Source organism: Phyllobates terribilis, unplaced genomic scaffold (assembly GCF_046119375.1).
Source record: "Phyllobates terribilis strain yellow unplaced genomic scaffold, ASM4611937v1 Scaffold_3__8_contigs__length_932513732, whole genome shotgun sequence".
In the NCBI taxonomy this organism is placed as follows: Eukaryota; Metazoa; Chordata; class Amphibia; order Anura; family Dendrobatidae; genus Phyllobates; species Phyllobates terribilis.
Window position 1 is genome coordinate 293,194,199 of NW_027362763.1, and position 15,626 is coordinate 293,209,824.

The following is a 15,626-nucleotide window of genomic DNA, read 5'->3' on the forward strand; positions in this document are numbered from 1 at the left end:
AGAGCTTTGTTTTCAATGGACTATTAAGTGGACAAAAACCAATATGTTCTTGCTCGTTTGTGCGAATAACACATTTGTGAACGGTTGTCCAATTACAGTCTTGTATTTTTTACTTTCTCCAAACTTGTTTTATTTGGCAGACTATAGTGTTTGCAGCACATAATGAGAACATTTGTATAGATCGACCGCTCATTGCCCTGTCACTATATCCTCAGACAACAGACCAGAATCAAGGGCAGCACTTTCTACACACACCTTTGCTAGCTGGCAATATGATTTTTAATGTGACGTCATACTGTCTGTGAGTCCTATTCTATATTATATTTGCCTTCTGTATAGGCATTATAAATCATAGACCAATAATAAAAAAACCTTCATTTATGCAAGAAAAAAATACCATGACCGAGATGTATAAAAACTGCTACAAGAAAAAAAAATGGAGTTCACCTACTGTTTAAATTAGATTCTTATTTTAAATTAAATTTTTTAGCTTTTTTTTTTTTTCTTATTCATATCTTGCTTTTGTATTTTTTTTTAAAAAATGCAGTTCTCAAACTAGGTCTATTGTAAACTCCTACTTCCTGTTCCTTCTGGATATCGATATGTACAATTAGTAATTAGTTGCTCAGACCATGTCTTTTGTATTGAAGCATCTAATAAGCCTGTTTCAGGTCATTATGAAGTGAGGGCGAGCACAGTCAGCTGTTACATCACATGTATAATATAGAATTAATATTTAATATGAAAAAAAATCAAAAATAGATTTAACATAAAAACCTGATTTAAACAGTCATTTCCTGATGATACTGATGATACATTCCTTTTACTTGGAAACCTAATAATAAAAACACAGAAAATCAATTTTTCTAAATTAGGATTTTGGCCAAATACTAAAATGGACATTTTCCACAAATCAGAATCCTATTCATTAGCCCAGTAGTCTAAGGGGGAATGTTTCCCCTTTTGGAGAGTGCCAAGCAACTTTCTGCCTTAGACCATCAATCAGAGGCCTCTCACCTAGCCAAATCAGATGCCCTGCTTTGCACTGAGGAGGGGCAATACTTGGAAACACATCTCTGCAAATTGAGTTTCTGGTTTGGCTTCTTCTCCCAAGTCATGTGACAAGGCTCATTAAAGAGTCAATATAATTTTTTAGGATTGCCACATCCAATGGGTGGCACTGAAGTTCTCTTCCTTCTGAAGAGGCTATTTGTATATTCATTAGTCCAAACACTTGTTATTAATGCTAAAAAAAAACTTTGGGATCTAAAGGATAATGTCTCATTGCAGAGCAAGGAGACTTATAGACCATGCAATGCTTCTCTGGGAATTTAAATATACAAATTGCCTTTTCAGAAAGGAAGAGGTCTTGAACTCTAGTGCCACATTGACTTTTAGGATTGCTACTTCCAGTAGGTGGCACTAGAGTTCAAATCTTCCTCTCTGAAAAATCCTTTTGTAATGCATGGGTATAAAATTATTTGTAGGTCTTCAAGAGAAAAAAAAGTACTAAAATTCTTCTCACCTTATTGTCCCATGTATAGCCAGACCTTAGATAGCATTAAAGGGGTATTCCCATCTCCAAGATCCTATCCCAATACGTAGTAGGTGTAATAATAATAATATTAGCAAATACCTCTAAGTAGAAATGTAGTATAGTATTTTTGATTCGCTATGTCACTTACCTCATGTGCAGGAATCGCAGGACCTTAGGTATCCATGGCTAAGGTCCTGCAATGCCTGCACATGAGGTAAGTGACATAGCGAATCAAAAATACTATACTACATTTCTAATTGGAGGTATTTGCTAATATTATTATTATTACACCTACTACATATTGGCATATGATCTTGGAGATGGGAACACCCCTTTAAGTAAGGTTTCTGGACACTTGACCAAATGGAAGTGCATTCATTTACAATAAATCTGGCGTATTGTGTAATATATAAGTTGGTTCTCTTCTACAGCATGTTTTGTACTCTCTTTGAGGTAGGGTTAGAGCAGAGGAAGAGTTAATTATCTGGGAATGATCATATCAATTCATTCTCATGTCATCTTGTCGATGATTAATTCACTGGTGAGATATTTTTCTGGTCTAGGAGCACTGGCGAGACTGTAAATAGAATTCTCATTGCCATGTTTATATTATTAGGTCAGGAGTAGTATTTTTCATGTATTTAGGCCATATTTTAGAGTTTAGACATTTGCTGGGTTTTAGCAGCAACTAACCGATCTCCAGCAGTTTATGTTTAGAAGCGACACTGGGAAAATAATGAGAAGAATGTTCCAGATGAAAAATGGCAATAAACCTATAAAACATGTTAATAAATCTCTAAGACACAATATTGGGGTCATTTATGACAGCAATATAATAATCACATTGCTCATCTTTTTTTTACACTCTTACTGCTATATAAAGTTGTACACACATGTAATATCGTCAGTTTCGCGTTCTTGAAGGTGTCCCTGCGGGTACCATGCGCTAATCCACAGAACATGTACATTTTGTAAGAGGTTATGCCCATTCCTGGCTTTCTTCATATGATTTTATATATGATGTAGCATCATGTGAGAGATTCTTACTATCGAATGTAACCCTGCATGAGAGCTGTCACAACGCCTGGGTTGTAGGGAATACGGAGAAATATTATAATTGGTCTAATTCATTCACATACTGTATGTTACACTAATCAAATCAACAGGGTTTATCCAAGTTTTTACATTATTTCCTATGGATTGGATGGGGATATCCTTCTGGATCGCTTCAGGGCTGTGGAGTCAGAGTCGTGGAATCTGAGTCGGTATAAAATGGACCTACTCAACTCCTAAAATATATACCGTATTTTTCGGATTATAAGACGCACCGGACCATAAGACACACCTAGGTTTTAGAGGAGGAAAATTAAAAAAAATAAAAATGTAAGCAAAAAATGTGTTCATGATGCACTTTTAAGGGGGAGGGGGTCTTCTGCTGACACTAGTATAGGGGTAATATTCCCCAATTCTGACAATATCCCCTATCCTGGTATATATGCCCCCCCTCCCCTTCCTTTTATACATGGTCCCCATCCCCATCCTGGTATGCCTGGCATCTCTCCATCCTGGTATGCATGGAACCCTTCCATCCTGGTATGCATGGCACCCCTCATCCCTATCCTGGTATGCATGGCACCCCTCATCCATGTCCTGGTGTGCATGGCACCCCTCATCCCTGTCCTGGTGTGCATGGCACCCCTCATCCCTGTCCTGGTATGCATGGCACCCCTAATCCCTATCCTGGTATGTATGGCACCCCTAATCCCTATCCTGGTATGCATGGCACCCCTAATCCCTATCTTGGTATGCATGGCACCCCTAATCCCTATCCTGGTATGCATGGCACCCCTCATCCCCATCCTGGTATGCATGGCCCCCTCATCCTTATCCTGGTATGCATGGCACCCCTAATCCCTATCCTGGTATGCATGGCACCCCTAATCCCTATCCTGGTATGCAAGACACCCCTCATCCTTATCCTGGTATGTATGGCCCCCTCATCTTTATCCTGGTATGTATGCCCCCCTCATCTTTATCCTGTTATGTATGGCCCCCTCAGCGTTACCCTGGTATGTATGGCCCCCTCAGCGTTACCCTGGTATGTATGGTCCCCTCATCCTTACCCTGGTATGTATGACCCCCTCATCCTTACCCTGGTATGTATGGCCCCCTCATCCTTATCCTAGTATGCATGGTCCCCCTAATCCTCATCAGGCTGCACATAAAAAAAAATAAACACTCATACTCACCTTTCTTCTCTCTCCTCCAGCGCTGCGTGTGGTCTGCCCACACTGATCTCTCCATGTGAGCCGCGCATGACGTCACTGCCATGCGCGGCTCACATGGAGAGATCAGCTGCCGGAAGTCACTGCTCCCCACGCCGGGACTGTGTGCGCGGGGAGCAATGACTTCACTCTACTTGATAGCCGGCACACAGCGGAGCCACGCTGCGGCTCCTGCTGCTGCCAGCTATCTTGTGTACCCGCTTATTAAAGGGCATGAATATTCACCCCTCACCACGCCCATGGGCTTGGAGAGAGGTTGAATATTCATGCCCTTTAACAGCGGGCACAGGCGATTCTGGCAGCAGTAGGAGCCGCAGCGCGGTTACACTGTGTGCTGCTATTAAGGAGCATGAATATTCAGTGCTCCCCACGCCCTATGGGCGTGGCGAGCAGTGAATATTCATTTTCTTTAGCAGCGGGGACAGTGTAGGCTGCATTGGCGGCTGCTGCCTCCTGTGCCCTGCTGCCTCCTGTGCCCCGCTCCTCCACTGCTACAGCTCCCCCCCGCACCCCACATATATATACACCCCCCCAACATTTGGACTATAAGACGCACCCCCCCATTTTCCTCCAAAATTTTGGAGGAAAAAAGTGTGTCTTATAGTCCGAAAAATACGGTAATAAATTGGGTACAGTAGTTTTAATGCAGTTTGTGGGGAATATTTTTTTCATAAGAATTTGGGAAAGTTATGAAATGTCCTATAAATGTCTGTCCTATTCCTGATCTGAGGGTCTAGACTTTTAGCGGAGATGAATCTGTGCTACAGTAAATTTATCACTTAAACATGAGCCATGAATGAGGGAGTCGGAGTCGTGGAGTCAGAGTTGGAGTCAGTCGGTGTCATGGAAATTGAGGAGTCGGAGGTTTGGCTTACCGACTCCATAGCCCTGATCGCTGTGTGTCTGACCTCTGGGACCAACCACAATACTAAGAACAAGGATATGTAGAGCCACTTCCACTCCATTCTCTATGGAACTACCAGAAAAAGACACTTACAGCACTCTCTGGCAGATTTTTGTAGAATGAATGAGGTGGAGGTTCAAGTGCTTGACTTCTGCTCTATTTGAGATTGGGCTCTACTTGTATTGGGTAACTTTATAGACTTCTATGACTCCATACACTATAGAATGTAATAATGCCTGCCATTATTTGTTGCGATTTTTCAATAAAAGGTTTCACTTTTCCCGAGATCATAGAACATTGTTTAGTTCATTTTTCTACAACCTTTTACAGAAGGAAATTCTCATTGTACATCAAAATTAGGGACTGAACAGAGAATTATTGTAGATTCAGTATTGCATGTGGACCCAGTATTTCTTCATCTTGTTGAAATCGTTTTATGCTAAAATATTGCCGTTTACAAAGAATATCCTCTACACAGTTTATCATCCCTGTCCCAGGGCTGTAACATTGTTTATACGCTACATTGATTTACCATAGTATTTAGATCCTGTGAATTTCATTTTCCTGCTTGGATTATACAGACATTTCTGCACACTTACTAAATTTTTCCAACAAATTAAACTACAATAGTTTGTGATAAAATTTTATAGCCGACTGAATTGTCTTATTTCCAAACAGCTCAGTAATGGCAGTATTGACAAGAAGATCACACTGTGCCAAAGTGAATTGTTGGTGATGATAGTCTCTAAATTGGTTACAAAAACGTAAGAAGATGCCACGAAAAGCAACTGAAAGCTGTTCCACCCCGCCTTTTCTTACACTGTATTTATTTTTCGCTTCTAGAATTCGAATTCAAGCAGTGAATGAAATTGGAGCCGGGCCATTGAGTGAAGCAATCAACGTAAAGACAAACCCTCTTCCCCCACTACCTCCTCGACTTGAGTGTGCAGCCGCCGGACCGCAGAGTCTGAAATTAAAGTGGGGAGAAAGTGGAACGAAGTTTCAGGCTTCGGATGATGTCATCTTCATCCTTCAAATAGAAGACAAAAATAAAAGGTACATGTCCAGTGATTCCTCTACGTGTTTATTATCGTCATTATTCACTTGGCACATTTTGTCCTCTTGGTTTATTATAAACATCATTATGTTTGAACTGAGAGACACTACTGTCCATCCTCTGGTCCATTAATCATACTCCATGTACCAGGAGTTTTCCACAACAACAAGGTTTTTTTTTTTTATTATGTTCATATACAAGAATGAGATTTTACTTTCCATCCCTTGCTTTTTCCAAGAAATTCATCAGAACAGGTCCAGTTGGTTCCCTGCTGTTGTTAACTCTACTTTTTTTTCCTGTAAGTAGCATTGAAGGGAGTCGGTCATCACAAAATGACTGTTCACACCAAGCACAGCACCTTGTAGGGAACATAGCCCTAATAAAAATTGTAAGAATAGAGATATTTATGGTTTGCATCATTAAAAATAAATCTAATGTCAGACCGCTTAAACCATACATGTCAAACTCTGGCCCGTGGGCCAAATCTGACCCGCTAGGTGGTTTTATTTGGCCCGCGACAACAGAAACACCACAATGGGGCCATTATTCTGTATAGAGGACTACGTGGTGCCCATTATACTGTATGGAGGACTATGTGGGGCCCATTATTCTGTATGGAGGACTATGTGGGGCCCATTATTCTGTATGGAGGACTATGTGGGGCTCATTATACTGTATGGAGGACTATGTGGGGCCCATTATTCTGTATGGAGGACTATGTGGTGCCCATAATACTGTATGGAGCACTATGTGGGGCCCATTATTCTGTATGGGGGACTATGTGGGGCCCATTATACTGTATGGAGGACTATGTGGGGCGCATTATTCTATATGGAGGACTTTGAGCGGCCATTATACTGTATACTGGTTGGCCCGCGACTTTGTCCATGTTTTTAATTTTGGACCTCTGTGTGTTTGAGTTTGACATCCCTGGCTTAAACAAACTAATACCGATTTCTCTATCCACTGACAACCAAAGTCAGGTGTTCTTATAACCTGTTCAGAGGTCTCATAAGATAGATGTTTACATTTAAACCACCATGTAACACCACCTGTCCCTCCACAATAAATAGCATACATGGGAATAAGCCTCTATAGAACAAACAGACATCCAACCATAGTGTAAAGTAGGCAGGATTGATTTATTAATTCCAATGTATTTTACTCACATAGATAGACAAGTTCTAAAGGCATCACATATCTATTAACTTGCTTGACTCAGGGCTGCACCCTTCTTGCTGCGTCCAGGCAATACAGTATAATATCAGATACACTGTAGAAAAATCCGGAAGGGTAAAACTCTGGGTTGGACAAGCATACGTGAGACATGATGTTTTAAGGGCTTTTAAATTACCGTAAAGCACTGTTACACACGTGGTCAAAATTGTTGGTACCCCTCGTTTAATGAAAGAAAATCCACAATGGTCACAGAAATAACTTGAATCTGACAAAAGTAATAATAAATTAAAAATCTCTGAAAATTAACAAATGAGAGTCAGACATTGTTTTTCAACCATGCTTCCACGGAATTTAAAAAAAAATTAAACTCATGAAATAGGCCTGGACGGAAATGAAGGTACCCCTGAAAATAATGTGACAAAAGGGACATGTTAAATCAAGTTGTGTCCACTAATTGGCATCACAGGTGTCTACAATCTTGTAGTCAGTCAGTGGGCCTGTATATAGGGCTACAGATACTCACTGTGCTGTTTGGTGACATGGTGTGTACCACACTCAACATGGACCAGAGGAAGCAAAGGAGAGAGTTGTCTCAGGAGATTAGAAAGAAAATTATAGACAAGCATGTTAAAGGTAAAGGTTACAAGACCATCTCCAAGCAGCTTGATGTTCCTGTGACTACAGTTACACTTATTATTTAGAAATTTAAGATCCATGGGACTGTAACCAACCTCCCTGGATGTGGCCGCAGGAGGAAAATTGAGCCCAGGAAAACTTCTAAAGAGATTAAAGGTGAACTTCAAGCTCAAGGAACATCAGTGTCAGATCACACCGTCCGTCGTTGTTTGATCCAAAGTGGACTTCATTGGAGACGACCAAGGAGAACACTATTGTTGAAAAAAAATCATAAAAAGCCAGACTGGAATTTGCCAATCTACATGTTGACAAGCCACAAAGCTTCTGTGAGAATGTCCTATGGAAAGATGAGACAAAAATGGAAGTTTTTGGCAAGGCACATCAGCTCTATGTTCACAGATGGAAAAATGAATCATATCAAGAAAAGAACACTGTCCCTACTGTGAAACATAGAGGAGGCTCTGTTATGTTCTGGGGCTGCTTTGCTGGATCTGGCACAGGGTGTCTTGAATCTGTGCAGGGTACAATGAAATCTCAAGACTATCAAAGGATTCTAGAGAGAAATGTGCTGCCCAGTGTCAGAAAGCTTGGTCTCAGTCGCAGGTCATGGGTCTTGCAACAGGATAATGACCCAAAACACACAGCTAAAAACACACAGGAATGTCTAAGAGGAAAACATTGGACTATTCTGAAGTGCTCTTCTATGAGCCCTGACCTAAATCCTATTGAGCATCTTTGAAAAGAGCTAAAAATGCCGTCTGGAAAAGGCAACCTTCAAACAAGAGACACCTGGAGCAGTTTGCTCATGAGGAGTGGGCCAAAATATCTGTCGAGAGGTGCAGAAGTCTCATTGACAGTTACAGGAATCGTTTGATTGCAGTGATTGCCTCAAAAGGTTGTTCAACAAAATATTAAGTTAAGAGTACCATCATTTCTGTCCAGGCCTATTTCATGAGTTTAATCTTTTTTTAAATTCTGTGGAAGCAGGGTTGAAAAGCAATGTCTGACTTTCATTTGTTAATTTTCATAGATTTTTAATTTATTATTACTTTTGTCAGATTCAAGTTATTTCTGTGACCATTGTGGGTTTTTCTTTCATTAAACGAGGGGTACCAACAATTTTGACCACGTGTGTATGTCTCATCTATGTGAGTAAATATGTTGGATTTAATAAATTAAACCTTCCTGTTTTACACTATCATTGGATTTCTGTTTGCCTTTTGGAAATAGAGGCTTATTCCCCTGGGTGTTGTCTGTTGTGGAGGAGTAGGCATTGATTCATAGTGATTTAAAGGGAATCTGTCAGCGGGTTTTTGTACAGTGTCCATTTTAGGACATGATCAGTTATCAAAATCAAACATCAGAATGATGTCAGTTTGAGGCTAAATACCGATTCTGACAAGTGATCCTGACAAGTGACTTTGATAAGTGACTTTTACAACTGTAATAATAATAAAAAAAAAGTCACTGTTCGCTGATGGGACTTGAACCCAAAATTCTGTGTCCAGAAGCCATTGCACTAACCACTGAGCTATAAACTCAGTTGAGGAAACCTAGGAGTTCTATTTGGTTATATGATTTTCAGTGCAAACCTGTCTGAATCTGATTGGGACTTTCAGAAATACCTCCTCCAGGCCAAAATTCAAATGATTTTTGATGTGTGAGTCTGATGTGTGACTTTCTTCAAACATCAGAATCGGAATCACAATGACTTTTAGTCACCCTGAGTATTTTCATGGTTGATCTCATAAGACAAGAAAAGCTACCATTTACTATGACTTGACTGGATAGCTCAATGGTTAGGCATCAGCCTCTGAAACTACAGTGTCAGAGTTCAAATCCCAGTAGGAGTATTATTATTTTTTTTAATTATGCCTATTTAGCACACAAACTACAAAGGTGTTTTACTTTTAATATCTGACATTCTGATTGTCATCCTGACGTGTTAAGAGTTTCAGACACGCTGTCTATTTGCATGGTAAATTACATAGCCAAGGTAAATTGAGAGGCACTAATTTACTACATATTTATTCCAAGTGACTGTACATTTGCATCATTTCTTAAAGGGGTATAATGATTACATTTCTTTATTGTAATTTTTTCCATCCACCCAAGAACTGGCTGCAAACTCCCAATTTACTTTTGCTATGTAATTATTATTATATATCACTACCTAAATAATCAAATAATGAACCTACAGTTTAATGGTAAGGCATCTGTGTCACATAGTTTTGGTTTGAAAGGATAATAATAATAGCAATAATAATACATTATTAGTAATAATAATTAATAATAAATAGTTATCTACTATATAATTGTCTTATCCCGTCTGTCTTTCTGTCTCTCTGTCTGTCTGTCTGTCCTGGAAATCCCGGGTCGCTGATTGGTCCGGCCGCGGCCAATCAGCGATGCGGCATTTCTGAAAAAACATGGCGGCCGTTAGCGGCTCATGTGCGGCATTGAGGTCAGCTGACCTACATGCGGCTATCGTCGGGAGATCAGCGGCTACAGCCGCTTATCTCCCGAGGACAAGTGTGACGCCCCTCCCCTCCTCTCCCCTCCTCTCCTCTCCCCTCCCCTCTCCTCCCGTCCCTCCCCCCGCTCGATCAGGACCCCGGCACCCGGCGTCATACTTACCCCTCCCCTCCTCTCCTCTCCTCTCCCCTCCCGTCCCTCCCCCCGCTCGATCAGGACCCCGGCACCCGGCGTCATACTTACCCCTCCCCTCTCCTCCTCGTCCCTCCCCTCTCCTCCCGTCCCTCCCCCCGCTCGATCAGGACCCCGGCACCGGCGTCATACTTACCCCTCCCCGTGCCTGCGCAGCAGCTCCTGTGCCTTCCGCTGATGCTCTGTGACGTCTCAGGTCAGAGGGCGCGGTGACGTCTTTACACCGCGCTCTCTCCTGACCGGTCACAGCGCACAGCGTCAACATGCGGGCTGCGCTGGAGTCCAGAGAAGCAGCTGAGAAGGGAGGTGAGTATTGGATTTTTTTTTTTTTGTATGGGGCCATAGGGGACCTGCATGGGGCACTATGGGGGGATGGATATACAGGGGATATGACTTCCTGCATGGGGCATTATATGGGGGGGGGGGGTGATATCCTACATGGGGCATTATATGGGGGGGAGAGGTGACATCCTACATGGGGCATTATATGGGGGGGGGAGGTGACATCCTACATGGGGCATTATATGGGGAGAGGTGACATCCTGCATGGGGCATTATATGGCGGGAGAGGTCACATCCTGCATGGGGCATTATATGGGGGAGAGGTGACATCCTACATGGGGCATTATATGGGGGAGAGGTGACATCCTGCATGGGGCATTGTATACGGGGGATGTGACTCCCTGCATGGGGTATTATATACGGGGGATGTGACTTCCTGCATGGGGCATTATATGCGGGGGATGTGACATCCTGCATGGGGTATTATATACGGGGGATGTGACTTCCAGCATGGGGCATTATAAAGGAGGGTCGGGAGACATATGCTAGAATACCCGATGCGTTAGAATCAGGCCACCATCTAGTTGGTTTGTAAACTGTCTGAAATCCTGTGTAGGTGTATGGATGTCTGGAGAAAATAGAATTTTCTTGCATCTTTCAATATATGCAGGAGACACACACTAGGTTCTTATATACGGTACATACCTGCTGGTAATGTTCACTGATATGTTCCACCTTTATGACAAGATCCATTCTAGTAATGTCCCAGTTAGCCTTGGAATTGTTCTGATGTCCTTCCTACAAGACTCTCTAAAGAGAAGAAAGCCCTTCTGGCTGTAATCACTAGGCATTACAGATCTGCCAAGGAAATTGCAACATTGGAATTTAAGATGTTAAGTCATAATTACAGAACAGAGGAGTTAGTTTTAACAGATAATGATACTTCTGACCCATTATGGAGACCTTGCCATTAGAGAATCTCTGGTGTATTTAGTGTTCTAATTTTTCCTGAAGATTACCATTTTCTACTATAAATGTGAAAACATTTAGCAAAGTTTATAAGAATAATACGGTGCTGTTAATATGGTTACGATGCTCTATTCACTTCTACAAATACAATTTCTATTCACTGACAAGTGGAGAACCTGAAAACTGTGAGGACTTGATGCAGAAAGAATATCAGAATATTCTACAATTTTGTCGTCATTCAATGCACTTTCTTTGCTGGAAATGAAATCCCTGCAAAAAAAAAATCTATTTTATAATCTTCCCTATTTTATGGCTGCAATATGAGCAACCGATTTAAGGGTAATCTGTGATTTATGGGTCATATATAAATCACAACAGGAAAGCCTTCTGAAAACTGTGTCCAACCCACATACATCTGCCGATTATGTTATCAATAAGGACACTTTACCGAACAAGACTCCTTGCCATAAAGCCTTCACAACACAAATTAAAATACCATTGACTTAATTGTTAAGGTTGGTTTATTGATGGAAGGATACCACAATTTCAGCTAGCTATTGGCAACATTGATACTCTTGAGTTAAGAAAAAGTCTTTTAATTGCCGATCAGTGGTCTTCATCATGAATGTGTCATTAGCGTCTACTGCTCAGCCCAGATGACCTGGTAAAGTGTCTGTTAAGATACTGATTGTTACATCCCCTTAAGTAGAAAGTGTCCAGAGAGTATACAGTAAAGAACAATCCCTTTATTCTATACATTATCATTTCTCATAAAACATACATTCATTTTTGTATTAGTAGAAAGTATGTCTGTAGCAATCAGAGGCTCTATTCACATCTCTGCTGACATTTTTCTTCTCTCAAAAGAGCAGAAAAAAATAAATGAAAAAAACTTGATGAATAAAGTGATCTATATCGGCAATTCCCAACGACTTAACAAAGGGAAAATGGGTCCTTTGGGTTCTATCATGTATATTTAATAGGAAGCGTACCTTTTGATCTACATGTCAAAGTTAACATTTTCATACAATGTTGTTGAACATAAATACTTTATTTTCCTTTCTTTTTTGTGTAATTATTTTTACTTTTTGTGCTTTACACTGTGTTCTAATTTATTAGGCAGGTGCTATTTTTCTCTGATTTTCCTGATAATGTTGTAATCATCAACAATTAGAATGTAAATCAAATTTTATTGCACAAACCTCCCATTGATAACAGTATTTTTTTTTTAACTAAAAAAACCCAAAATGCACTGTTCCAGATTATTATGCACAACAGAGTCTCCAAGACTTCTATAGGTTGGAAAGAATAGAAAATAGTCATTTGCTGAATTTGCATCATTTAGAGGTCATATTTGCTGAAATCAAAAGCACCTTAACAGGCCAAGTTACATGTTTACATAGGACCCCTTCTTTGTTATCACCTTCACAATTCTTTGATCCATTGAACTTGTGAGTTTTTGGATAGTTTCTGCTTGAATTTCTTTTCAGGATGCCAGAATAGCCTCCCAGAGCTGCTGTTTTTATATGAATGGCCTCCCACCCTCAGATCTGTTCATTGAGGATGGTGGCCACACCATGAGCTTCTCTCCTTTTTATGCCCATAGTAGCCAATGCCTCAGAGGTAGTGATGAGCGAGCATGCTCGTTTAACCCTTTAAACGAGCACGCTCGGGTGCTCGCTGAGTATTTACGGTGTGCTCAGCATCTAGGTTTGATCTGCCGCGTCTGCATGTGTCACGACTTTTAGACAACTGCCACACATGCAGGGATTGCCTAACAAACAGGCAATGTTCATGGAAGAAAGTAGTCGGTCAGAAAGTCTATATACTTTGTCGGGGTCATTTTCAGACCATTAAGGACCCTAAAGGGGCCTACCAGATCTCTCCCCCATGATTCCGGCTCAAAACTTAACTCCGTCACCTGTTTGCTGACGTCGCAGCCATGTTGGATCTTGGTGGCCATCTTCTACTCCATCCATCTGAACCATCCTGGGTTGTACGTCACTCATCAGTTAAACAAGACTGTTTTAAAATTAGTCTTCATATATGTCTGGGCCAACTGCAACCTTTTCTGCTTGTGAGGTCTGTTTAGGGGTAGCCGAATAATAGGCTTATGCACAACTGCAAGCCTGGGAGAAACCTACACCTTGAGGTTTGCGGTACTCCAGAGGCAACTGCAGCTTCAAATACCTGTTTGCTGTTTTGTAATAGTATTTTAGCAACTTCACTGTTAATCTGATGAATTTGTCTGGTAGAAACATTCCTCATTATGCCTTGATCTGCACAAACCTGTCTGTGCTCTGTATCTGTCACAAATCTCTTCACAGTACCATGATCAAGCTTAAGTTTTTGTGAAATATCGAAAATTTTCAAACCTTGTCCAAGGCATTGCGCTATTTGATGCTTTTCAGCTGCAGAGAGATTCTTTTATTTTACCATATTGCTTGAAACCTGTGGCCTGCTTAATAATGTGGAACATCCTTGTTAAGTAGTTTTCCTTTAATTGAATTCAGCTGGCAAACTAATTATCACAAAAATGATCACGAAATTGAAGTAATATTCCAGTGATCTTTCCATTCCACTGTGAGATTTCTCTAATTCCTATAAAACTAAGAAAAAACACACGAGCTTCATACAGAAGCAAAGATTGAGCTGTACAACCTATATTTCCATATTTCCAGAGTGTGAGGCAGAGTTGCACCATTAGTAGGGCAACATGTCTTTTAAGGTGACACAACTAAGGAGATTTGCTTCTATTCCTAAACTTGAAACTGATCCACCAGGAGCAATTCTCCTTGAAAATGGATGGAGTAGGTAGAAGCTGTAGATTGCGGACTGTGGCAGTATTTATTACTTTACTTTTAGACTGATTACATAGTCACTACCTAGTGAGTCTAAGGCCTCGTTCAGACATTGGTGTTTTTCACGTGCACTAAAAATATTATGTGCGTTAGCCATGTTTTGAATCAGGGTTTTGTCAGTGTGTTATCAGGGTTTTTCACATATGGATAAATGACAAAGCTTCTCCTATCCTGGGCAATGTTAAACACTGATGGCACACAGATGCTGTAGTGTTTTTCACAGATCTGTAGACTTTTATTGATATTTTTCATCTGTGACAGGAAAACGGACATGTCTTTGTTAGTTTTGCACAGACACACGGTCTGTGAATAAAAACAGACTTGTGAACAGGCTTGGACTGGCCCACAGGAAAACCGGAGAATCCTCCGGTGGGCCTCAGTGCAGGACTGGGCCACCACCCTTTTATATTAGCAGTTTTCGCACAATATACTTCAATCACTATGTACAGGCAAAGGCAGCATCTTATTCATGTAACAATCTGCCCAGTTCATTGTATATAAATGTATGATTGAGGATTTTGTCACATTTGCATGTAGCTGAAAAGTGGGGCCCTGGAGTTGGTTCCTGTTGGGCTCTTGGCACCAAAGTCCGACACTGCATGTGAACAGCCCTGTAGACTATAATGGGTTCATGTTGTAGCAGCGAATAACTGGGACTTAAAGGTGGCCTCACATACTGAATAAAAGTCACCCGGACCTGACGATTTCAGTTGGGACCACTGTCTAACTCAGTGATGGAGACCTGTTGGATTTCTTCATGCACCCATCTCCTTTAAGAGAGTCATTGCCATAGGGGTCTGGCATATATTACCTGCTGCGCATTAAAAATGCCAATAATTGGGGCACAGCATGCATGTTGGTTTACCTTTCCCAGAGTATTTCCCATGTGATGATATAAAGTCATGAGTAATGCATCCTGATTTGGACTGATCGGCTTAAGTCCAAGTATAGATCATGTATTGTTTTGTATGTATACAGATCATTATTTTGTTTATTTACCTTGATATAAAATATAGTTATGTAAATTACATTTGGTATTATCTATGCGATTGTGTGATTTTGTTTCACTAATTGCTGTAATTGTCGGTACTAATGCCCAGAACCAGATCTGTTTCCATTCCATAATTAAGTGACTATTAATTTATGATGGCTCATGTTGCGTTTCCTAGTTTGAACCTCGTGTGTATGACTGGTGCTGAAGAGCTTACATAGCGCTGTGCATGAACTCGTATGCTCTGTGTCTTTGGGT

At 40.9% G+C, this 15,626-nt stretch overlaps 1 protein-coding gene across 2 annotated transcripts in view; it reads left to right on the forward strand.

Moving 5' to 3' along the window:
- The window catches only part of FNDC3B (fibronectin type III domain containing 3B), a 413,666-nt gene that overhangs the window by 357,272 nt on the left and 40,768 nt on the right, over positions 1-15,626 (forward strand). For both annotated transcript variants that reach the window (XM_073674905.1, XM_073674906.1), the window contains exon 23: positions 5,570-5,782. In XM_073674905.1, the coding sequence (XP_073531006.1) occupies positions 5,570-5,782 (213 nt within the window). The remainder of the gene's footprint in view (positions 1-5,569; positions 5,783-15,626) is intronic.